Source organism: Fusarium redolens (genome assembly GCF_020744475.1).
Source record: "Fusarium redolens strain MPI-CAGE-AT-0023 chromosome Unknown BKA55scaffold_1, whole genome shotgun sequence".
NCBI classification, from domain to species: Eukaryota; Fungi; Ascomycota; class Sordariomycetes; order Hypocreales; family Nectriaceae; genus Fusarium; species Fusarium redolens.
This window is the reverse complement of record NW_025763664.1, coordinates 1,804,349-1,829,565: the sequence shown is the minus strand read 5'-3', so window position 1 is coordinate 1,829,565 and position 25,217 is coordinate 1,804,349. Positions and strand designations below refer to the sequence as shown.

Below are 25,217 nucleotides of genomic sequence, written 5' to 3'. Positions count from 1 at the left end.
TCCGGCCCGCGGGTGATTCGAAAGAGATCCCGTTATTTGATTGTGATGTGACTGTACTGTATGCCACGGGCCGTTGCTTTTGCTTGTATACCAGGAATATCACTTATCTGTGACTGTTTATCAGGTTGTTGTTACAGTTTAGCACGTCAGTCGTTCGTTCCATTCAGCCTTTCTGAATCCAGATTCCAAGCTCTAGGTTAAGCTGCATCTCTGTTGAAACGCCCAGAGAATTCTACTGACCCGTCCCTACACTGCATGTACAAGATAGGAAGGCCAGAAGAAATCAGCCAACAGGTTCGCATAGACAGACAACCACCGTTGCAGTCCGAGACTGGTCAGCAGGGTACAGCCTGGCCAATGCCATTGTGAGAAGCGCCCATGGTTAAAAGCTTGCAGATTTTCTGCTCTTTCAGCTCGACCCAAGCTGCGGCCATGAGTTTCTCCTGTCAGGCCCGGTCAGGGCTTGTGCGCTGCTCCCGATAGCTGGGTCGTCGCTGTGATTGGTGTCTTGGAGCGCTCGGAATAGTTGTCGTGGCCCCAATCGACACCGTCAAAGTTGACACTGGTAACTCGACAGGTATGATAGACGCTGTCCGCATGCTTTGATAGGTTTTTGGGTGCAACCATCATGCTTCTGTTCAGGAGTCTAAGTAAATCGTTGGACTTGGGGATGTGTGCTTTGAGACACTTGGATGTGTCCCTAGAAGCATGACCCAAAAGAGATAATAAAAGCATTAAGGCGTAGCTGAGAATATTGGAATATGAAACTAGGGGCGAATGAGTTGTACATGGACTGGACCATCACATCATAGGACTCCCCTGACGCCATGAAGAAGTGAGTTGTTGACTGCCTTCGCATATTGAGCTTGCCAACTAGGAGACACGACATAAGCTTATAGTACTGGTAATGTAGAGCTCGGTCGATAGAGATACAAACAATCTCAAATAGTGTAGCATATTACAGCGTGTGAGGGATATGTCCGTAATTGGTAGTCCATCATGGTGCATCTGAGGTTGTTGGAGTTGAAGTATCGTACCTAGACGACATGCAGAATACCTGAACGATGCGCTGCAGTTACGATCAAGCAGTACTTGTGCTTTATAGCCTGTAATTCGAAATAGTCTCAAGTTTAATGACGACCAAGCTGTGTAGTGGAAGTGCTACTGTGTACACTGGTGAAGTATCTCCATCCCTGAGTCGAGCTTCGACAGCAATGGAAACTTCATGTTGAGCCACTCACACATGGCCTATTTCGCAGACATATCTTTACTAGGGTTGAATACTCTAAGTTATACGAGATAGTATTTGTAATCTTGACTGAACTGGAAACATACTATTGCATCTCTTCCTTCGAGAGTTATTGAATAGGCGACCTCATTCTAGCCAACCTCTGCCGGAAGAGGCTCAACGATGATAGGGGAAGCCGCAAGCATCAGCAAGATTCAATTGAAGATATTAATGGAGCCATGGGAAATTTACTTGTGTAAATGCCGTACTGTTTAATGCTAGACATAGTTCCAACAGCCGTGCCCTACGACAACCAGCCATTGAACCCAGTACATTCTGTAACGCTTCTCACATGGAGCCTTTACGGTACTCAAGATGCTACGATTCATGAAAAAGCTTGTGAAAGAGGTAAGCATCTTTATATGAGAACACAGGTATGCTTTGGGAACATCAAGTGTACGCTATTGTATTCATACCCTTCATCCCCTACTGACCTCACGCTGCTATCGGGACACATGTTCATGAAATGATTGAGGTGGTCGATGATTCTAAACAGAGGAACAACCAAGTAATGATTCATTGTAATCATTATTATGTTCGGGTTCTTATAAAGAATATTCCGGTAACAAGCGAGTGTCTGGAAGGCCTGATCCTCACGAATTCTCAAAGAACAAGGATTGGCGATTCATCAATACTGTTTATGATTTGATGAATCTTGCTATGTGAACATGGCTCGAAGAGCTTATAGGTAGGTGATAAATATTCCACAAAATGTAGCAATGCTTTGCTGGAGGCTGAGGGTGGAGTTCTTGATTGTCGGTTGAATTTCCGACAAGGGGGCTTCAGAGAGTCTAATAGCGAGATGGCAGCTATACAACCCTAGAATACCTATTTAACAAAGTAACCAAGGTAAATAGACTATAAAAATCATGGATCTCGACAGCTTTGACAGCCCCGGCAGTCAGTCACAGGGAGGAAGTCTCTTCGCATAACATACTGGGGACACGCGAATGTGCAAGAACATGAATCACTGACTGAACCTCTTTAGGCTGAACAGAAGAGTGACAGTATCTTTCTTGAAGGACAAATTAAAGCGGCAATGGTAGAGAAACATATGGACTCATACCGACTCAACTCAGACTTGGATGTGATCGCCACAACCCCTTTTCGCTTTGACTGACTCCGGCTTAAAGTAAGAAGAACATGAATGCTAGTGAACTCGACATTGAGCATCAAGAGGTCTTGAGGATAACAAGTTTGCAAGATATCTCAATTTTATCTTCAGTATTCTCTTCTGTGTAAGACTAATCTGCGACTCTTGATGCATTGCAGTGTCATCAGAACCTCATCAGGAATCAAGAGACTTGACTACATAGACTCTGATATATGAGGGTGTCAAGACATCAGTTCGATGTGAATGAGTTGTCTTGAGCATCACCTGGTCTTTAATTACTCTTGAAAGGATATATGCTGTAGCTTCATGGTTTTCCAAGGAGCTTGGAAATTTCTTGATAGGCAGAATCTAAGTCCAACAAATACTCGAGAAATGCTTAATTGAAGCAAGGATTAGTAGAGACGCTTAACCACATAGTGGCGTGCCAAAACATAAAAAAAAAGGCCGTGATACCAGAAATACGGTTTACCAAGTACTCAGTCATGTGAGTCCATAAGTGTGGCATTAACCCTGATTTCTATCTTCTGAATCTGGCTCTGGTACCTTACTAAAACGACCTTGTCGTAGAAAGAAGTCACGATACTTAGGATGCTGGATCGTTTGATACGTTGCCGACTTTTTGTTATTCACTTTGAGTCAAGGTCTTTCGCGAGTTTCCAATACAAGCACTTCCAATAGATAATCCATATAGGATTCTCGAGGAGGCAAGAAAACTTAGGATCTTTATCCTAAATAATGAAAAGACTTAAGGACGTTTAGTATAACTTAGTAGACCTTTAGATAAGTTATTTATGGCACCTTGAGTCTAAGGCGAGAAGTTTTCTTGCTCCCTGGGGATCCTGAATAGACCTTTACGATACCGTATAGTTGATCTAGTAAGTTGATCATGTTAATATTTTGCATGGCTCCCATTGTAGGAAGTTTTGTTTCAACAATAATACAGCCCGCTAAGGACATGGATAGTTATCCTTGACCCTGGGGAATCCTTGCTTAGCTCGTTGAGACGCATGACATCGCGAACTGTGCTGTCGAAAACACTGATGCTACGTTCCACAGGCAGTTCGAATGTTGAGATGGTTCGTTCATGCCATGAAAAGACACTACGTTCCTGGGGACAACGAGACCATGAAGATAAACAGACGAGAGTGATCAAAAGCTACTTGTCATTTCAAGTGGGGAAAAGAGTTGTACGATGACCTGGCAACGCTGTTGTCTGAAGGTGTATGGATGAGCATGTGAAGCATGAATGGCTCGCATACAGAATGCAACTAAGCAGCTGACTCGATGTCTTGTTTCTAGGTGAACACGAACTGACTCCAACTCGGACATTTATTAGAGACATAATTTAATGGCAATTCTCAGTAAAATAAGAGCAGTCTCAGAAACAATAGAATTGAAGACCCCGCTAACATCCAGTCCATGCCTAACCCTGCCACATGTTCATCGTGTCTCAGGGGATGAGTCCCCAGAAAGATGGGGCATCGTGGATCTGAAGACCCGACGATGGGGCTGACAATAGTTGGCAGAAATATAACGATCCTCTGTAAGTGTTGTTTCTCACAGTAATTGCCATTTCAATAGCCCCATTCTGTAATAAATGAGAAGTGAAGTTTGATACTTAGGTAGTTAATGCAATACTCCTCGCAAAATATATTCTATTGCACTGTACACTTCAAGTAGGACCCCTGCAGCTTGCGTCAGTAAGTGCTAACATTAGTGGCCTAACTCTCTCCAACTCCCCAACAATGGATCAACCCACATTGGGATCGTGCGAGGGGCCTTTGACTGATCCATCCGCTTCATGTGTATCGTGATTGGAGAATTACTCAACTGCCATCAGTCCGAGGCGGTGACTTCTCTATTGTTTTGATCTAAACTCACTCTACTCTACTCTACTCTGCTCTCACTCAATGGAGATTTAGTCGTCTGCCTCTCAACACCATCAATCAGACATCATGACCCACGACAGAGATACCCGTCGCGAGAGTCTTCGAGTGCCCCGCGCTCGTCCTCGTCGTGGCGTCTCCAGAAACTCTTCAGTGCGCTCTTCAGCCAACTTGGACGAGCACCGTCTGTCTTCAGGCGCCCCAGCTACTGCGCAAGCTCTTCGAGCTGCTTCATCTCGCTTTTCTCTCAACGAACAGTTCGCTGCTACAAAGCAGGAGTTTGAGTTCTGGGACGATGATGCTAGTTCGATCTATGAACGTGGAACGAGTGTTTCCGAGACGGGGGATCCAGAACTCGATGAGAAGGCTCCTTTAAGCTCAACTGAAGGCGGTTACGAACCCGTGCCTAATATCCAAGGCCCAGCACCTGGAGCAGAGGATCTGGACACCAATTTTTACGACCTTCTGTGTCTCCCACGAGACACTTCGGAGTTGTCGCAAGAGCAGATCCGGAGCGCATACTACCGTCTGTTTATCCTCTTTTACCCGGACAGCTATCCTGAGCATTTGCGCCCAATAGCTCACCAGCAATTCCTTCGTGTACAGGATGCTTTCGAAACACTCATTGATCCTGCGCGGCGAGCACAGTACGATCTAGACCAGTTCTTGGAATCTGAAGAGGCGGGCGCATCACAATCAGAATACGAGATCGCATTCAAAGAAGCTGTTTGGGACCGGCTACAGAATGGCATACAGAGAAGTTCTGATCTAGGCATTCGGCTCGATGCCTCTGGGTCGGGGAATGGTCCCTCGAGACTCCAAATTCTTGACTTTTCACTCAGTCATTCCGTCACAGTCGACCTACCAGCACTTCAGAAGCTTCTTCAGCCACAAGTCACACGACTGGCGAGTCTTGCTTCAAAGGAAGAGAAGGAGACAATCGAGAGTCCATCACAGCCTAGAATTCAAGTCGCAACGCCCACTGTGACTGTAACCGGATCTACTTACGGCATCTCACGGGATCTCTCCTTGGTGCCAACATCACTCTTGTACGATCGATACCAACCTCTGTTACCTCTGCCAATTACCAGACAGAGGCTTATACAACTCGTTGAGAACAAGTTCGCTCCATTGGCCACTCTGCGATATCGACAAGAGTTTCTGAACCGCTCACCTTCGTCGTCCCCTGATAAGTTTAGGTGGATCAAAACAGCTGTTGAGCTCGAGTCAGATGTTCTGCCAGAGTTCTCTGTCACCAGCCGCCTTTATCATCACTTTCTCCTCCCCAAATTCTCAGAGCCAACCATAGCCGAGGCTAGCATACAATCGTCGCGTGATTCATCGTCGATTCAACCGCGCGTTGCTCTAGGTCTCTACCAGAATCTGCAACATGGAACAGGCTTCCTACGCGCAGACAGTGGCGACTGGAGCTTTGGATCCAGTGAATACTCTCATTTTTTCTCTGAACACTCAAGGATTAGCCCAGACTTCTTTAACGCCGAAGCCCCTGGAGCAACCCCGAACTTCGAACTGGGCTTTCGAACAGGGCCATCGGATCGATTACCTGTACCAGGCTCGTCAGACTCTCCTGGCGACGAGGGTGGTATTAGGGGCCTCGACTACGAGATTAATTCTTGCAAGCATGGAAGCTGGGCTGTCTCTGCATCCGCTACACCAACTTCATTAGCGGGCGCCATACGATACAGCAGGGATCTAGCCCTACCTTTCCAAACTCCTCCGACATCTCTGGATCCGGGCCTACCTTCTGCAGCACGTGTAGAGGCAGAGCTCTGCTCTAACACATTCCAAGACCAATACTTCGCCCTTCGCAATCTTTGGTCTGTCGGCCGTTTTGCGCGTGTTGGTCTTGAAGTCGGTATCAGTCTACACAACCTTCACCTCTCCGTCTACTGGTCCCGCCTCGGCCAACGTCTGAGCCTCCCTTTGCTCATAGCACCACGATCACTTCTTGGATCTAGCGTTCTTTTCTGGGCTGGCGCCCTACCTTTCGCTGGACTTGCGGCAGTACAGCTTGGACTCAACTATCGTCGCCGTCAAAGAGTTCCACGATCTCATCGCCGCGTTCGCTCAGATGTCTCTTCCACTGGGACGCCAGTCGCCATTGCTCGACATAGATATGAGGCAGACAACGTCACAACACTCCTCGCACATCCAGTAGAGGGTCGCCAGAAGCGTCAGATGGCACTTGGTGGTCTTGTTATCCTCAATGCTAAATATGGTATCCCAGACGAATACGGCATCCTCGCAACAAGCGATCAAGTTGCCGACGTCACCATCGCCGTTGCTGCCCTCATCAACGAATCATCATATTCCAGCGGCCCAGCCCTATTTATCCCCCGTGGCGTGCGCAAGAGTCGCCTACCAGGATTCTGGGACCCTGCTCCGGGCTTGGACAAGATTCTTCGCGTGGAGTATTTGTTCAAGGGTGACGCGGGCGTCGTCGAAGTCGGTAGCCGTGATGAGCTCATACTTCCGCCCCAAGCCTAGGTATTGATTCACGCCCCTTTGTGAACGAGGAAATTGGAGTCATGTATTAAGTATAATCAAATGAAAAAGAGAGATCGGGATGAGATACACATCAAAGGAAAATGGCGTTCAATGTGGGAAGGATGGATGCATTTGAATGGCGCTATTGTATCACATTGAGGGTATTGCGAACGAATCCGCTTCGTAAAAGTAAACAAATAAACAGACATGCATTGTCGGCCATTACTATTTACACCTTCGGCGATGATACTATGTTATGCAGGAAAAGTTTGACTGGACGTTCTTACTCAAGAAATAGCACAACAGCGCCATGTGCGAGCCGTTCAAGGGCAGAGCAAAACGAGAACAGACGCTGTAAGACAAAGAAAATTCAATACGCGTGATACCTACCGCTATCTATCGTACAAGACAAAAAAAGGTACCATCTACCTCCCGAAAACCACATATTCTCGTGCCAACTGTTGCCCAACATAAGACGACCCTATATGAGAGTCTATCTTTCCACACGATAGAACGCCGAACCCTTTTTTAGTTTAAAGACCAAGGAGAAATTATCCGCTGTAGGTAGTAAAGAGAGAAATAGGTGCGGGTGCCAGGGGTCAAAACACCCTAAAAGCAAAGCCCGTGACAAAACCCGATGTGCTAGGTAGTTGATTAGTGCTGGTGGCCGTGGCCGTGGCCGTGGTCATGATTGTGCGCATGAGGGCTAGTGGCGCTGTGCGACGATTCACTACATCGTCTTGTTGACGAAGCCTTGGATGACGAATCGGCAGGGCAGCAACCCTGGGCCTGGCAGTCATCGATACACTCAAGGAGGCAACTATCACCCTTGTTGAGATCAGTAGGACCGTCGAAGGACAGAGTAGCGGCTTCGGCATCATGCGAGTGCTTCTGATCGAAGCAGAACTCGGGCTGTATGGTAGCGCTGTGAATGCCGAACCCATGGAGACACTTTCGAGCTCGACGAGCCAACTCCATGTACTTCTCGCCACTGTGAGAATCAATGGGGAAAGACACCTGGAGGTGCATGCTAGCGACAAGCTTGGTGTCTGAGAGTTGCCAGACGTGAATATGGTGGCAAGTAATAACGCCGGGAAGAGCTTCGATGTCTTGTCTAATCTCAGGGACGCTAATATGCTCAGGAGTGGCTTGTAGAAGAACACGGGCAGTGCCTCGGGTGAGAGGAATGCAGGTCTTGAGGATGATAGCAGTAATGAACAAGGAGACGGCGGGATCAGCGTAGACCTTGCCAGGCCAGTCCGTCAGCCAGATAATGAGAGCCGTGACCATGACACCTATGTTGCCAAGCATGTCTCCAATGACGTGGAGAATCATAGCATTCATACCCATATCAGCGTGGTTATGGCCGTGGCTATCCTTCTTGCCAGCTTTCTTGGGAAGAGTGTGGTGGTGACCGTGATGAACGCTCGAGTCTCGTCGAGGTCGTCGAGAGTGGGAGTGAGAGTGAGAGCCGTTTCTATTGTGACCAAGCGAAGAACCCTTCTTAGCAACGTCCTTGAGAAGAGGTGACTCTTCGTGCGCCTCATCCTCCTCCATTATCAAAGAGTTCTCGGCGTCGGTCTCGCTCTCGCTAGTGCTTTCGTTGGTCTCGCCACGCGTAGCTTCGATAATGCTTTGTCGGAAACTTGCTGGGTGAATGCTCAAGTCATCGAGACTAGCGAAACGAGCATGTCCACTCCTACTGGATCGATGATAGTCGCGGCCTCGTGTGGATGGATCTCGGCTGTGTCGCTGTTCGCTAGATTTGCCGTTAGACTTCTTAGAAGCTGTTGCACGGCGAATCACAGCCTCGGGTAGAACCTCAGCAGCACGGCCACTTTCGTCTGCAAGAGTGCCCTGGGTTTGGTAACCGGCGTTGCCCTCCTCCTCATCGTGGGCGTGAGAATGTCCGTGATCATGATCGTGCTCGTGCTCGCCGGGTCCGTGAGAGTGACCATGACCGCCGAGGACAAAGAAACCGACAAAGTTGGAGAACAGACCGGCAGAGCCAACAATAAGCATGAGCTTGGGGTTATTGATCTCGGGGGGCTCGATAAATCGGGTCAATGCTTCGAGGACGATGGAAACACAGAGGGCGATAAGGAAAACGGCGTTGAAAAAGGCACCAAGAATCTCAGCGCGAACCCACTAGAAGACAGTTAGATATGCGCGTGAACATCAAAGGGGGCGCGATGGTTTGGAAGACGTACGCCAAAGGTGAATTCGTCAGTGGAGGTCTTTTGTGCGGCTGACACAGCCCAAAGGCCGATAACCAACGAGATGATATCATTGAGCTGCGCAGAGTTAGCTGATACTCTATCCATCAATTCGCATGGAGCGCGAAACAGATGCGATTGACTGACCATGTGAAAAGCATCGGCCATGAGGGCCAGCGAGTGGGCAAGGAAGCCAGAGACAATCTCGACGAGGAAAAACAATGTGTCAATGGCTATCATCACCTTGATCCTGGTGCTCTTGGACCAAGCCATCTTTTGAAGAATACCCATGGCGAAGAAATGACAAGAGCACCAAAGAGGGCGCTAACTCTTGTCGTGGGAAAAGGATAATGAAAGTGAGGTTTTGTTGGTGTTGAAGATGAAGAAAAGAGCTCGGGAGCTGGAGGGGGAAGTAAAATGGCCGCGGGCTCCAGAAGGAGATTTCAGCGACTTTTAGGTTAGTTACGATGACGGAATGCGACAGTGGAGGCTGATCCCTAGACCAGGGATGAGATAGGAGCTGCAGACTGAGGCAAGCAAGGGCTGGTTACACAGATGTGAGAGATGTTTCTCAGGTATGTAAATCCCCGTGTCATACAGTACAACAGATTGTCACAGGAAAGAAAACATTGGGTTCGAAGCAACGAGACGAAGAAACTTCATGCCAAAGAGCTGATTAATTTTATTGCGTAGTTTGTCATTTAGTGGCAATTCAAAGGTTAAACGGCACGGCATTCGACGATCAAGACTAACATGGTGACAGAGCTTTTTCGGTCGCAGACGAGACATTATCAGCCTAGATCGGATTGGGATGTCGGTTCTCTGTTCTTTGAGTTAGTAGCGTAATTAGCGCACGCAGTTTCTGCTAAGAAACATTAGACAGGTGAGACAGGGCTGGAGCTATATCGTTAGTTAACAACGGCATGTCTTAGCTCAATGTAGACACCCGTTATCTAAAGCCAGCCAGTCCGTGAATCAGTCTCTACAGTGTCCCTAGCACCCAGTTCAGTGAGTTATCATAAACGTTACCACGTATAAGCTTAGTCCGACTACCTACGAGCAAAGTCTGAATACAATGGACTTCGAGTCCAAGATACTCGGTTCGGGGATGTATTCCAATAAAGTTCAATAGGAAGAGTCCGGTCAGCCGGTTCGGCAACAAAGCCGTTCGCCACTGGGGCTGACTCCGACTTCGGTAAATGGATAGCTCCATCCAATCCACTTCACTTAGACAAATGCATCCCTTGATATGGAGAAACACTTGTAAACTAGAAACATGGGAAGTTTCTATAACCCTTTTCTTAGTAGTCGACTATTTTGAGACCTCCGACAGATGTTTGATGTTGTCGCAATTAGATTGTGTAATCCGACGCTATAGTACCAACCTGCTAACCTCCACTCATAGCAAGTATCTTATGTATTTACCAGGCTATTTTCCTGCCTCTCACAAGGAGAAAAAAAGTCCAGCTTAAGTTCCCTATCTAAGCGTTCTCTTTAGATAAGCATCCATCGAATCGTGGGGCTGCGGGTTTCGACCGTCTTTACCGCAGCTCAGTTATTTGAGCCCCAGTTGATATTGCAAAAATCCCCGGGACGGTTACAGCTCTTCCGAGAGACAACTGTCGAACCACATATCGTGGCTGCACGGTAGGTAACTGGTTCACTCGGCTGTTTTGCGCATCTTTATCGTTCTGTGTCTCCTTGCATTACCGTTGTCTTTGACCCAACCCTGCAGTCAGCCTTAGTTTTTCAGCTTTTCTAGCACATACCAACTATCGAAAGGGGCACACCTAGCATGGTTGCGCCCAAAGCCACAATACGACGAATACGAGCCGTGCTGCAAGGCGTACACTCCAGACTGATAGTATTTCTATAGGGGTATCATGATGAAAAAAAAAAAATCTCTTATTCGGTCTGGTGGATAAGCTTTCCTTAGGACAATAATTTTCGTTCGGCTGATTTGTTAGGACATTCCTTAACTTGCTTTTATGACCACTAATAGGACTTGCCCTTTGATACTGTGCATTGCTAAATGAATAAAAAGGAATGACGGATTGCCAAATTAGTGATACGACCAGTTAGGATTTACAAGGGCCATATGCTCAAATATAATCAGATACTTTAGAGAATTACATGCTCTGTGTCTGATCTGCCTCAAGCAATTTTATATTGTAAGGTGGGAACTGTAGGGTATGGTAGCTGTAGATAGAACTGCCTGTCGAGGCTTTCACCACGTCAGTTGGTGGAGCTGACGATATTTAGCGCCTTTTACGGCCCGCACCCGAACCCGTACCCGTCTTTAACAAGCGCCGGGCGCCTCCTGATGCATAAAGAATGCATTAGGTTGTTATTCATCCCGTTCTCGCATTGTGAATATATCTGACTGCCTGTATCTGAGAATATGGAAACAAAATACCAGTGAGATCAGGCAGGCAGTATGGGAGGCCTAATATGGTACGTTACGTGAAACATTACAAGGCATCCACCCATCTCAACTCATGTGCTGCGGTTTGCCGCCTATCTTTATGCGGCCACTACTTTACACGCCTTTCAACCCCGGATAGCGACATGGGTAGTCAAAGAGAAGTATATTGGTTGGTCGGCTCTTGCAAACGATATGATTCTAGCGGCCCCCGAGTGTCCCACAGAGCCATGAAACTTGTTGGTTGTGAGCTTCATGATGGAGGCAGTGCTCTTGTCTGTTGGGCTCTTAACCTCTCGTCCACCCTTTAGAAGCTCGTAGTTTTTCCATATTCTCATTGTCGTTGTATATTATTTCTTTATCCATTATTTTGGCTGTTGGCTTATACCACAAGTGCTCATCGCCTGAGTCGTAACCGAGGATGGAGGCCGCTGCAAGCATTATTGCATTTGTCCAAATCTCGACAGAAATTGGAAAATGTGTAATCAAGACGAAGAAGCTGTGGGATCAAGCCCAAGATCTACCCCAGGAAACACAGCTTCTTATTACACGTCTACAAGGCTATAAAGCTATATTCGAAGCCCTAGATCAACAATATCCGAACCAGGAATCTTTCAACACGCTACCTACGTTTTCGCTGGTGCAAGATAACTTAAGAGCTTCAATGGAGGCGCTCGAGTTGCTTAGACACAACGCAGACTATGTAACCTCGAAACTTGAAGTCAAGACTGGGCTCAAGCGGAAGCTGGCTGCTGTGAAGATTGCCATTGGAAAGGAAAGCTCAGATCGACTCACCAACAGACTGAACGAGTCAATAACATTACTGAGCTTAGCGCTACAGGCTTGGAATATGTAAGCCTTGACATGATGGCCTAATCATGAATCTACTTGCCCAGTAGGAACTAATGCATATTCGCTAAGGACCATCACGATAATGACACCTGATCTCATTGCAACTCAACTCACCAAAACACTCAAGGACCATTGTGAAAGCTCTCATTTTGGGAAGAAACCACTGATCGAAGCCCAAAAGGAAGATAAATCTCACTGCGGCGTCATAGAGATTGACGAAGGTCAACTATCACGTATACCGAAACACGATGCAAAGCTCAACAAGATATATACCCCTTCAAAACTTGGCCGATTCGCCATGGCATATGCTACGACCACTGGTGCGTGGCAAGCGTATCTTCAATTGCCAAGTTGGCTTTCATCGTCTGTACATGAACTACAATCGACTCCAACTGGCTGCGGTTGGACATACAACTATCGAGTGTACAACGTCGTTTCATCAGAATCTGATATCATCAAGAGGATAAGAGAAGGAGATAGGGCTGGTGTTCTTGAACTATTCGGAACCCGGAAAGCATCTCCATTCGACAAAGATGAGTCTGGGCACTCGCTTCTTTATGTATGGCACTACCACTGAGCAGCGTTGGGATTGGCCACTAATTCGGCTTATAGTACGCTGCGAATAGCAAAAACTTCGATATCTGTCAGTTGCTGCTTAGCTTGGGGCTTCATGAAGCTTTGCTTGAGAAAGTTCACCGAGCTGGAGAGTAAGTTTAAAATAATAGTAAAGCGATAAGCCCTGACATGCTCTCAGGAGTCCATTGGCGCCGCCAGTGTTCAATCCCAATCGAAGTCACCCAGAGAAGACATGGCTAAAGATTGCAGGCTTATTTCAATCATACATGGATGAGCCAGAGACCAGCATGGTCCTGCGTATGTTTGATTATCATAGAGAATGCGATTACGGCGACGAGTACATTAGAATCTTCCAGCAAAGATTCTTGCCCAACTTCTACCATGGCCCGCTCATTCATCGCCTGGAAGCTTTCCGGCTTGGATCTTTTCATTGCCAAACTTCAACAACACTCTCCTCCCTCATCGCACGAGATAGGAAGATCAGCAGCTTCGACGTTAGCGAATCAAGTCGCACTGGGGTTTCACTCGTGCACTCAGCAGCTGTGGCATTCGGCATTCGGTTCGCAGACGATGTCCTTCCGTGGGTAAGAGGCTGGGCCATGTGGAGTTTATCGCCCTTTAACGATGGATGGAGTCACTTGGTGCTCGAGGTAGCCTCAGTTGCTGGACCGGAAGATTTACACGCAGTTGAGACAGTACAGCCCTGGGACGTATATCAGGTTCCGACTTGGAAAGGCACACCCCTGATTTCAGTTATTGGCGGAGCTCTTTGCTATCTCTCGCCTGATATCGAATTCTTTCACTGGGATAAAGTGTTCCAAAGTTGCATCCGGGAGTGGGTTTCAATCTTGCAGCAGAGCGGAGTTGACCTGATGCTCTATGGAGAACAAGAAGCCATCAATATTAGCAAATACTTTCGCACAGCATTCGATTCGAACGCAATCGAGGCATCGAGGAACGAAATACGGAACGTCCTGCCGTCATCGAGCGCGGAACTTACATTTAGACGAGCAGAGCGCTCCGATCGAAAGATGTGGAACAACAACCATTGGATACCGATTCGACTTTTAGAACTCAAGTTTGGTCCGACCCCTAATGAATGGGAAATAGTTTGGGTGCCAGAATTTGAATGGATGGCGAATGAGTTCTGGCAGATGATAGAGAAAGAGAGCATCACAATGCCTGGGTCGTGGGTTGATGAATGAATATATTGGCTACTCATGATAAGCGATGCAAACAAAGAGCACAATTTACGATACTGCAGTTACGAATATACTAATAATTGTGGTTTATCTGGCTACCTACCGAATGACAATGCTTATTGTTTGTGTCGTGCAGCAACGACACGATAGAGATCCCAGCATTCTCATCAGTGCCTAAAGTCAGATGTCTCTAGAACGACAAACTCTTGTGTATTATTACCCAACCATTTTGAGGTCATGCCACGATGAGCAAGCACGGCGTGAGTACGCCTAAATGTGCTTGTACCCCGCTGCGTAAGGCGGGGCAAGAGGTAAGGTTATGACATACATGGATCTGTTCCTACCCAACTTATTTGATCCTCTATCTATCTGTATATCATACTTAGTTCTGCTTAATAAACCCTCGTTTATCATCGCCAGAACTGTTCTTCTATTATAAAACCTCTTCATTCCAAAATGACGACTATCCGACCAGCAGAAAAGGCCGGTGAATGGTACGACAAGGACCCGGCAAAGTTACGCCTTGAGCTCCAGAGCTATCTAACGGCAGTTCCGGAGAGTTTGGATGGAGTTTCATTGCCCATTCCCGGAGCTCGTGTTGTAATCGCCCCGTGAGTTTACCTGCAAAGCGCATTGATATACTCTTAAGCTGACGATAATGTGCTGCAGCCATGCGGGATATCAATTCTCTGGGCCGTGTGCAGCTTGGGCTTACAAGACTCTTGACCTGAGCCATGCCAAGCGTGTCATCGTCCTTGGTCCATCTCACACTTACTATCTCGAGGGATGTGCAGCAACCACTTTTGAGAAGTATGCAACACCCTTTGGCGACTTAGAGATCGACCAGGAACTGGTCAGAGAGCTCGGGGATGCACTAGAAATGGAGACTATGCCCAAACACCGAGAGATTCAGGAACACTCCCTAGAGATGCATATGCCATATCTTTATCTCCGCTGCCAGGAGTCATTTGACTCGCCTGACAAGTTCCCTAAGATTGTGCCCGTGCTTGTAGGCAGAAACAACGGGAATGAGGAGAATGTTATAGGACGAGCTTTGCTGCCATACCTCAGAGACCCGGAGAACGCCTTTATCATCAGCTCCGATTTTTGTCATTGGGGCAAACATTTCGGCTACCTACCCTACTCACCCACGAAAAGTCCTTCTGATCTAACACAGTTGAGAAAGGAGGACCCCATACCCAACGGTCCCCCGATTCACGAGACGATTAGAGTCATCGATGAAGCAGCCATGGATGCCGTTGAGAGTGGCGTTCATGCAGAGTTTCTTGCCACTCTACGACAAACCCATAATTCGGTATGCGGGCGACACCCTATCGGAGTTATGATGGCGGCTTTGGAGCTGTTACGCAAACAGCCCGAGTATAAGGACAAGGGACGATTTAGCATTATTCAATATGACCGTAGCAACTTGGTCGAGAAACCGAGTGATTTCAGCGTCAGCTATGTGTCTGCATATGCTGTTCTTTGAGTATGGAATTCCAACATGTTGGCGTTTTGGTACAGTGGAACGATAGTCTTCGAAATCAGATCGAGTATCCAATGTTTGTGCTGGACTTCATGATCGGAAAGAAGTTGTACTGCCATTAGGTGGCACAAAAAGCGAAGAGAATGGGCCACTGTTAACAGATATGCAACCCAAATAACATGATATTGGTATGAACTCCAGTTCGCAAATGATACGAGAATTCAAAGTCATCGTTTGTTCAAGTAAGGTTCTCGGAATAAGCCTAGGGTAGAGTCCGTCGGAAACGGATTTGGAAAGTCTGTTGGCTTGTACTGCGCAACAAGTTTCTGCGGCTGAAAGATGAGATGTATGGCTGGAAGGGTGTCAAGTGTCCCGTCTTTTGAACGGCATAGTAAGACGAAGCATCCATTTGTTGGTGGAGCTGGCTAAGGGCATAAGCTACGGGCGGGAAATTACGAGGTGCATACAAATATCCTGGCTTCTCCTCTAATAAAAGAGTTACTTTTTCTCACTGCAAGGCTGATATAACCATTTCCGTGTTCAACTGTATACCAGACTGGACAAGAAGAGCAATGCTTTCTCGATCCGAAAATACCACGAATAACGAATAGCCTCCTTGGCAATGCCGCTCCAGACCCACGGGGCGAAGCTTAAGTTCATTGTTCGAGACCCCCTGGTCAAGGTCAATCTCGAAAAGGTGGGCGCCATTTTGCAGAGCTGAAGGGCTAGCGCAGGATCGCAGGGCTCACTCAGGTGGAGGAGGTGTTGTCAGCCTGCAGATGAACGGATTCAATTGCTTCAATTAGTGGATGATATCAGAGACTCTGTTTCTGGATCGGAGTTTGAAGCTTTTGGCGACAATGTCGGATAGCGCCGTGGTGGTGATGATCGCTGGAGACAAAGAGAGACTGGATATAAAACGCCAGACTTGTTACAGAATTCTCAGTCAGACTTTGAAGAAACCAGGATTAATGGATAACAGCCGCCCAAGGGTGAAACAGTGGAGAATATATCGCCAATGAACGATGCTATCGAGGGTCAGTGGTTATTTCGGGATTGCCCCTTGTTCAGGGGTGGTAGACAAAATAAGCCAACCAGATTGATTGTGCTTTCGGCTGTGACGTGTAGGCTTAAATCCGTCTTCTATTCTCCCTCTAAGCCAAAATCATGTTAAGCTCATTTATAGCTGGGTTGCTGCAGCTCTGGTGCCATTCCACCATAATCCAATTGAATAAGTGTCGCATGATTGACCAGGCTCTCAAAGTGTTTCTGGCTGTTGCAGCTCTGGTTTTGAGCACCTTTATCATCGCGTCGCGTACGGTTAAAGGGGCTGTTTTGAAGCTGATCATGACGATGCGAACCTTGGCACTCGGCCAAAACAACCAGAGAAAAAGAGTCTCTTACGTAGCCGTAGACACTAGAAGTCGCAACTGGAATCAGATTTGCATCTCTTATCCTGACTATTGGACCCTGCATCGCCATCCAAGAGAGCAAAGGGGCTTCCGCATACGGAGTAAGCAAGGTGCTTGTACGGAACAGGGCTAAGCTAAGGTAATCTCCAGCCCGCTAAAGGCAGTGAGCGGTGTCCAAGCGCCAGTAGTGCCTTAACCTCCACTCTTACCCCCAGGCCCGCTAACATTTCAGTGGCTAAGTGCTACTCTGCCACTGCCACTGCCACTGCCACTGCTACTCAATACCTCCACTAATCTCGTCTCGCACTTGGGCTCGCACTCCCATTCCTGGCTGGGGCCTTCCTTGCCATCTCCCGTCACGTCTCATTTGCACCTGGTCTTGCTTGATCCTATTTTTCTTACCTTAACTTTACACCCTCCCTCGTCTCACTCGACTCTCTTTTTACTTGCCGTCTTTTCCTTTTTTACCTTTTTCTATCTCGTTAGTAGGTTACGCACGTCTCGATCATTCTTCTCTTTGATCGTCTTATCCACGAGTCTTACTCCTTTCTCTTTGCTGCGCGACGAGAAATACTCACTCCAAACCTCTTCCTTGGCAACCCGACTCGATACGAAAGCGACGAGAGAAGAACATTTAATCAGAGACAATCCTTAAAAAACGACTAACCTCCGGTGAAAGGAGGTAAAATTTGTCGAAAACCAAACAGACAACACAGTAGAGCTCCAGCTCAATCACCACAATGAGTGTTAGTTTGCGCCTCCTATCCAACCCTCCTGTCGATCCCGCTCCAATCTTGAATGCTTCCCATGCGATGCGAATTGAGCTTGTAGCGCATCACGACCTGCTGTTTTCTCTCCTAATTGCCTGAACCTTTTTAATGAACAATTTGCTGACTTTTGTTATAGTACGGGTATGTTCTGCCTGAGTTGTTGCTTGTAACTTACTCGGTCCGCTTACTGACTCTCATGACAGATACGGTGGCCAAAATCCATACGACTCCCCTGACCAGGGCTATGGTGGTAACAATGGTTACGGCAATGGCGGCGGCTACAACAGCCCACCCGCTCAGGGTTATGGAGGTGAGATTTTGGACTCAAAGGATTGTTCCCTTCTACCACATACTGACATGGCTTGAGGGATAGGTAGCGTCGAGATGGCTCCCCTTGCCCACAACGCTGGCGGCTTTGGCCAAGGCGACCCCAACGCTATTCTCAATGAGTGCCGCGACATCGACCGTGGAATCGACACTGTCGAGCAGAACCTGGAACAGCTCCGTATGATCCAGCAGCGAACTCTTGACGACGCCGATACCTCAGGTTCCAGTGCCGCCAGTCGCCAGCTCGACTCACTTTCCGCTGATACCATGTCTCTCTACCGTGAGCTTACCGAGCGAGTCCGCACCGTCAAATCCAACCCTGAGGCGAAATCGCCAAAGAACAACCCTCACGTTACCCGCATTGACCGCCGTCTGAAGGCCGCCATCACCCAATACCAACAGGTCGAGTCGCAGTTCCGAAAACGCACCCAGGATCAGATGGCCCGCCAGTACCGCATTGTGCGCCCAGACGCCTCGGAGCAAGAGATTCAGGCTGCCGTTGAGGACACTACTGGAGGTCAGGTCTTTAGCCAAGCCATGATGCAAAGTGATCGCCAGGGTCGTGCCCGTGCTGCCCTGAGCGCTGTTCAAGACCGTCATCAGGCTCTCATCAAGATTGAGCAGCAAATGGTCGAGTTGGCTCAATTGTTCCAGGATATGGACACCCTCGTCGTTCAGCAAGAAGCTGCCGTTACTCAGATTGAGCAGAAGGGCGAGGAAGTCGTTGAGAACCTCGACAAGGGTAATGAGGAGATTGGTGTGGCCGTCAACACTGCCCGCAAGACACGCAAGAAGAAGTGGATCTGCTTGGGTATCTGTGGTACGTATTTGCAACCTCGACTTTATGCTAGACATCTCACTAACTTGTCCAGTTGCCATTATTGTGATTATTGTGATTATTGTTCTTATCTACATCTTTGTCATCAAGGGACAAAACAACAACGGTAACAAGAAGCGAAGTATCGAGGCAGCCATTGGCAGCTTGCCCGTTATGCACACAGCTGTCCTACCTGCTCGCCTAGCCCGTCGCGTTGCTGCCGACAACACAGCATCCTCTCTGCTGAACAGTGTTGGCGGAGGGCGATTCCATTTACCTCAGCTACCGCGGAACTAAGTTGGAATCGAACGATAAGAGAATGACTCGGAGGTGTATTGTTTTCGAATGACGATAAGGCGATACATGTACTCATCGAGGAATATATACGTGCTCCAGAGAAGTGGGCACGGATCGTGTGGAGGTAAAAGCAGTGTCAGAGCTGTATTTGTGTTTTGCGTATTCCCATTGGATTTGGATCATAACTGCTGCTATAGCCCGATAGCCCGTCTTTTTTCTTTTTGTTTATACAACCGGGTTTGAATCTGCCACTCTTCTGGCGTTGATTTCCTTTTCTCTTTGCATTAGTTCGAGGCGTTTATAGTATGAACTTTTAATCACATTTCGCTTCCTCACTTGTGTTGGTATCTTGTGATGTTTTGACTCAAATCAAACACTCAAATCGGTAGTTTACAATCTAACACGCTCGGAATCCATGCGTATCAAACAAACCTTATACGCCAAGCTGTATTTATTCATATTCAAAGGTGTCTGGTCCACCTGAAACCTTGATGACCCATATTCTTGCCGGGGTGTCTTTGTAGCTGCTGCCAGAACTTTAGTCTTATGGAATTGCAATCTGTAAGTGCGTTAGCATGATGCAGACGATAACAGTATGGAACTTACCACTGTTGACGGCACTTCGCCATCTTTCGACATAGAATCTCAAACTTGTTAAAGGAAAAGGAACTTCTCGACTGAGTTCCTATCAATCGTTCCCCGCTTTCGCCTTTCCTTTCCCCTTGTCCTCATCATAGTCTACCACCGCCTCATCGGGTGCACCACCCTCGTCTTCTTCTGCATCGTGAACGTCTTCATCCTGTCCTACTACCACACGCCTCTTTTCAGCCTCATCAACAACCTTCTTTAGCACTCCCATCCGTCTGCGGAATTCTTCGGCCAAGACATCGACATCCTCCCCTCCTATAGCACCACTGCCTGAGCTAGGTAGGGAGTCGGGTCGCATCTCAACAGGTTCGCGCTCGACACCTTCAACACGGAGCATTAAAGCGCCAGCGCCTCCGTTCTCTTCGCCCTCGCTCTGTTGGACAGCTACGCTTGAGTTTGTCACAGCGAAATCGGGCGTTAGACTGGCGGCCCAGGACACAGCCCATCGATTGGAATCGCCTTCGGGAGCTGGCGTGAGGTCTACCACGAGGGGTCGGTGCGACGGGTCTTGAGCACTGGTTGCGAGGATCGAAGGATCGTCGTCGGAGAAGACGTAGTGTACACGAGGATGCACAGTAGTATTTGTAGTTGAGTTGGTCAGGAGAGCGAATAATGGTTCGAAAGGAGGCATCGGGTTTTCGATAGCTTCGTTCTCTTCGTCTGGAGTTTGATTATGAGAAAACTCAAGATCCGGGCCTTGAACAGAAGCCGCCGTCGCAGCTTCCGGGGGAGACGGAACCCTATAGGTTCCAGACATCTTGGTAGAGTGTATGTATTGTCGGGCTTCTGTAGTGATGAGGAGACGATGTACACTCCCGGGGCATCTTTAATCGGCGATGATTTGTCTTTTGACACTGTCGTTTGTTCGTGCTAAGCTGCCGAGCTCTCTAGGCTGTAGAGTCGTAGGATGACGGAAGGAGCTCTTTATCTTATCAGCACGTGGGTACAGTTTAACATGTCCAACCAAGCACAAGCAAAGTACCTTAGCACTATCTTACCGACCTTGACTGGGCTTGGTATTAAATGATCTGATATAGAGACATCTATGTAATCACAGATCATGCAGCTAGTGATTGGACTTCAAGTGTTAGTAGATCAAGTTTGGTCATTGTTGTGATGTGCTTGTTGTAGCTCCAACGGTTTACCTGCAGGGGTAGCCCATCGTGACTTGACATGTGACTGACTTCAAAGAGACAACTCCAACCTCAAAACACCACCTCAGATTGGAATGTCTCCAAGAGTACGGCTCCTGACTCAGGACTTTCCTGCGGATCACAGCAGAGTTACATTGTATGGCTGCATGTCAATGCACTCTGACGTACATTGTTAGCCTCATGGTGACTTGTTATTGTCGCCCAACACGGTCTCTTTGGAGCCTGACTTCACACATATCACAGTCGACGTGATACGCACATGCCCTACCGCCTTTTTTTCATTGCTTCCTTGAATTAGTCTGACCTTTGGGTGACTATGGATAGAAAAAAGAGGGCCACCGTGCATGTCGGATCACGGTATAAGGTGATAAAAGGTCAAATGAATTGGGCAGTGAGTCATTAGCTTATGTTTGGGGACAGTCAAGCATCCAGTGCCTTTGTTCCCTGCCAAAAAAAACAAAAAAAAAAAAAAAAAAACGCCGGTCCTGTCTATTGTCTATCTATACTCCCATGATGGCATATCCTTGCCTCTATTTTTGACTCTTCCCAGAAGAACCCATTTTCCTAGCATACCTTCGTAATGTAAACGCTTTTCCACAAACCCAATAAAAAAAAGGTTGATTCGAAAATGACCAGATAACACCAGAATATGCCCATCTACTGAATAATGAAACGCCGTATCGCTCCCTATATGCAAAACGCAGGATGTGGTCAAACAAGGAGCGGTAAAGACTTTTCAGGAGGAATGAAGAGCGCGGAAGCCAGCCGCAACCAAGCTCCTAGACTTATCCTTGGAATCAGCTGGACCGTTCCAGTAAAAGAGACCCTGCAAAGACACCGTTAGCGATCCAGTGACGATATTCGGCAGTAAGTGGTGGGAACACGGTGGTCTTGCGTCCAAGACATGAATGCACGACACCATGACTCCCGCACCCACAGTTAGGCTACTCACCCCTAGTCCCTTTTGCTTACAGAAACCAGCCTTGATCTTGACAGTATCCGGGTTGTCGTACGTCACGAATCCGCCATCTGCCCCCGTGCAGTGTGCTGCAACATGGCGTTTGTCGACAACCTCTTTGCATCCCTTGCGTGGGAGTTGATTGTACTCAAACGTGCCATCTTCAGCACCACCAACGCCCTTGTATTTGTGTCCTGCTCCTGTACAGTGGAGGAAGCTTCGTCCAAAAGTTGGAATACCAAGTAGAATCTTCTTAGGGGGGAACCCCTTGGACATGAGATATGAAACCCCTGAAGAAGCTGATGTTTCTTCTTTGTCCATAGCATAGAGTTGAGCGTGATGTCCAGCCTTTGAAGTCCACGAGCCAAAGAAATCATAAGCCATCAAGTTGATAAAGTCCAAGTATTCGGCAATCTCCATTAAATCGAGGAATTGCAAAATAGACTTGGCTGCAGGAAGCGCAGCGGTGAGGACATAATGCTCCTCTGGTAGATGAATGCGGACAGCTGCCAGAAGTGCAAGAAAGTCATAGCCTTGCTGAACATCGCAAGGGTATTCCCATGCAACTTTGAATCATTTTGTTAGCTTCTTAATCAGAACTGAAAAATTGTTCATGCGCAACCTACTGTCGATTCCATCCAGACCAGATGCTTCAACAAGTCCCTTGGCGGATCTAGCAAAGTTGTCGCGTAGTAGAGTGCTGGATGCCACCAAAGGAAAAATCTCTGAGGAGTTACCGCCCCCGATTGACAAAACAACACGAAGGTGAGGGTGCTTCTGCTTGAGGTGCATGAGAGACCCTAGCCCGCCTTGTACACCATCAACAGGTGCACCAGCATCCGCCCACTCATCACTTAGCTAGATTCAGATTCTGAGTCAGTACCCCCGATTGCCGAGACGTTTGAAATAAGTCGTGAATAGAACTTACGAAAACACCACCGTCGGCTGAAACACTGGCGTAGGCATAGTAAACGTGGTTGATACAACTATAGTTGAGCATTCCTGGTGTATCTCCCTGGTATATCCGGTAGTTGGGAAAGTATACCGCATTTGTGAACATGACATTGGACATGCTCGAGGCAATCCGCGACTTGCGCGACGAGCTCATGATGAGTGATTTGAAAGATCAAGTGAATTCGAAAGGAAAGGTTCAAGACAAGCGCCAAAAATGAGTGAAAAATAAATATGGCCGTGAGTGTTGTTTAATAACCCGACCTGCAAGAGCCTAGATGAACTAACCGGTGGTCAAGATCTTGAAGGAAATAAGAGCTGATGTGTCGGTCAACAACGTTAGGCACCAGAGACTGCCGATGAGAGTCATGACTGACTGCGACAGAGAAGGATCAAGGCTATATAATACTCAACACCAGTCGCAGCCAGCTAATAGAGGGTCGGTCATCTAGGTGATGCCCGGAGAGCAGGGACTAGCATCCAAATTACGGAGGGTCCTGGATTCGGTAGAACCATGATACATGACATAATTGCGGGGAGGCATTGGAAGAAACACAAGAGCGTTGCTGGCTGTCAGAGCTGAGAAAGCTGTGGCTTCTTGGGAGACCGTGAAATTGCTCTCGTTTGTTGTTAGCCCGACTTTTCGATGCTTTGACCACGCCAATTCGGGCCTTGTTAAGAAGGTGTAATCTGTACCTCATGAAATGACGCCCAGTGATGGATGCTTGGCTTGGCAACCCAACTTCGAATGGAGTCGGAGATCCGGGGCGAGAATACTCTTTTCCTCTTCGAGCCCAGTCCGTAGAAGACCCTGAGCTGTTGGGGCCTGCCAGTAGATGTTCCCAACCATGAGATGAGCTTCCATTCTTGTTAGGGAAATGGCGATAATGAAGCATTGACGTTGCGGCCTCTCCGAACCATTAAATGGCCCTGCCATGATTTGCAAAGGTGAAACACGTTGACATACAGGCCCGCAAATGAGACACGTCTCCAATACCTAAAAACAGCATAGCGAGGCGTTGTCATGTTCTCAAGATGAGCGGCGATGCGTTCCGAGGTGTCATATGCCTCGGGCAAACAAAAGGCAATGCTGAACAGGGCTCGACTTCCAATCAGCCGTCGCAGGATCAAGGCGAGCTCGACGCTTTGCTTGAAAAGCAGCATTGTCCAAGGGATGAAACAGTCTCAGCCAGAAAGCACGCACGCAGCATTGTTCTTGATGTCGCAACGTCCATTTTGGCGACCGGGACAATCCAGGTACAGCATCTTTGGACGAGGGTTGTACAAGAAGCGCCGAGTCATAACACAACTTCCCGATAAGCGTGTCAAATAACCGTGCGGCTCCATGGATTCGCCCTGCCATCAAACTTCTGGAAGGTCGACGGACGTTTGGAACGCGCTACCGCGGATGGTGAGATTGGTTCCATAATAAAAACCGTCAGGGGACGACGATGAGATTTGGGCGCAATATTCAGTGGACCAAACACTTTGACTTCCACTGTTAGCTTGTCCTTGTCTGATACGGTTGAGCCAGGACCGGGTGCTAACCATCTCTAACAGTTAATCATTCTGATTGACAATTCCGAATGATTTTAGTCTTGCCAATGCATCAATCCCCAGCTTCGAGGCTGAGGTAAGCGTGACAACCTGAATCTGCCGTATGAATTGGTACCGTTGTAAGTCAAATTGAGACAAACATTGACTACCTGCGGGCTAGCAAACACTTACGTACAGCAGTGACAGTCTGGGGATTTGGAGTTGATAGCCTACCAGAATCCTTCCAGGTTGGGGATGAATGTTAGCGCCCGTTCTCAGAAGCCGTGCTCTAAAATTCATTGATGGTCGAATTTGACGACATATGTAGAGCCATGGACTCTGGAACTCCGGGTGTCCATATACTGTCAAATTCTATCGACCTGAGAAAGCGCCAGTAGGGCATCCCATAGACATGACTGGATTTCTGAGGGTTCTTTGGCTCGCCTTGCTTTGGGCATATCTGTATTACCTAATTGGGTCAGCTTCCGTTTCAACAACATCGCATGAGAGATGTTAGATTGACATGCCAACAATCCATGGTATTGATTGCTGATGTTAGACACGGTATTGAGTAGGCATATGAACTTTGTCCAAATATAGTATCAGGTTATGCAGGTCTGACTGCTTGGCACCTGAAATAGAGCCAAGAAACAGGTTTGTGTATGGATGAATCCTCATCGAAATGCATTGGCATATCTGGTGTGCCTTCTGACTAGTATTGTACGATACCCGAAAGGTAATACCCGGTGGCTAGTGTAGAAACATCAATGGCTGGCACAGAGACCTGTTAGTGAAGA

General features: G+C 47.7%; 7 protein-coding genes across 7 annotated transcripts; 4 read left to right on the top strand and 3 right to left on the bottom strand.

Annotated features, from left to right (window-relative positions):
• Positions 1-4,357: 4,357 nt before the first annotated feature.
• Positions 4,358-6,796, top strand: BKA55DRAFT_497026 (uncharacterized protein; the record flags this gene model as incomplete). Its single annotated transcript, XM_046186426.1, has 1 exon — positions 4,358-6,796. One exon carries the CDS (start codon positions 4,358-4,360, stop codon positions 6,794-6,796), a length of 2,439 nt encoding a protein of 812 aa, XP_046056327.1.
• Positions 6,797-7,450: 654 nt separating this feature from the next.
• Positions 7,451-9,303, bottom strand: BKA55DRAFT_532212 (cation efflux protein; the record flags this gene model as incomplete). The annotated part of the gene is made up of 3 exons (XM_046189311.1): positions 7,451-8,944; positions 9,007-9,090; positions 9,160-9,303. The coding sequence occupies 3 exons, from the start codon at positions 9,301-9,303 to the stop codon at positions 7,451-7,453; spliced, it is 1,722 nt and encodes a 573-aa protein (XP_046056326.1).
• A 2,072-nt stretch (positions 9,304-11,375) lies between these two features.
• On the top strand, positions 11,376-14,067 carry BKA55DRAFT_658601 (uncharacterized protein; the record flags this gene model as incomplete). The annotated part of the gene is made up of 4 exons (XM_046197523.1): positions 11,376-12,286; positions 12,356-12,845; positions 12,899-12,993; positions 13,041-14,067. Exons 1-4 carry the CDS (start codon positions 11,856-11,858, stop codon positions 14,065-14,067), a joined length of 2,043 nt encoding a protein of 680 aa, XP_046056325.1. The 5' UTR covers positions 11,376-11,855.
• Positions 14,068-14,520: 453 nt separating this feature from the next.
• BKA55DRAFT_588251 (MEMO1 family) lies at positions 14,521-15,553 on the top strand (the record flags this gene model as incomplete). The annotated part of the gene is made up of 2 exons (XM_046194767.1): positions 14,521-14,675; positions 14,734-15,553. The coding sequence occupies 2 exons, from the start codon at positions 14,521-14,523 to the stop codon at positions 15,551-15,553; spliced, it is 975 nt and encodes a 324-aa protein (XP_046056324.1).
• A 1,983-nt stretch (positions 15,554-17,536) lies between these two features.
• BKA55DRAFT_14378 (t-SNARE) lies at positions 17,537-19,517 on the top strand. The gene is made up of 5 exons (XM_046184905.1): positions 17,537-17,708; positions 17,869-17,873; positions 17,936-18,042; positions 18,100-18,879; positions 18,932-19,517. Exons 1-5 carry the CDS (start codon positions 17,703-17,705, stop codon positions 19,171-19,173), a joined length of 1,140 nt encoding a protein of 379 aa, XP_046056323.1. The 5' UTR covers positions 17,537-17,702; the 3' UTR covers positions 19,174-19,517.
• Positions 19,518-19,861: 344 nt separating this feature from the next.
• BKA55DRAFT_532208 (uncharacterized protein) lies at positions 19,862-20,578 on the bottom strand (the record flags this gene model as incomplete). The annotated part of the gene is made up of 1 exon (XM_046189310.1): positions 19,862-20,578. The coding sequence occupies one exon, from the start codon at positions 20,576-20,578 to the stop codon at positions 19,862-19,864; it is 717 nt and encodes a 238-aa protein (XP_046056322.1).
• A 938-nt stretch (positions 20,579-21,516) lies between these two features.
• Positions 21,517-23,182, bottom strand: BKA55DRAFT_14479 (glycoside hydrolase superfamily). Its single transcript, XM_046184908.1, has 4 exons — positions 22,862-23,182; positions 22,560-22,791; positions 21,928-22,499; positions 21,517-21,801 (listed from the first exon to the last, which is right to left on the bottom strand). Exons 1-4 carry the CDS (start codon positions 23,039-23,041, stop codon positions 21,712-21,714), a joined length of 1,074 nt encoding a protein of 357 aa, XP_046056321.1. The 5' UTR covers positions 23,042-23,182; the 3' UTR covers positions 21,517-21,711.
• Between the last annotated feature and the right edge of the window lie 2,035 nt (positions 23,183-25,217).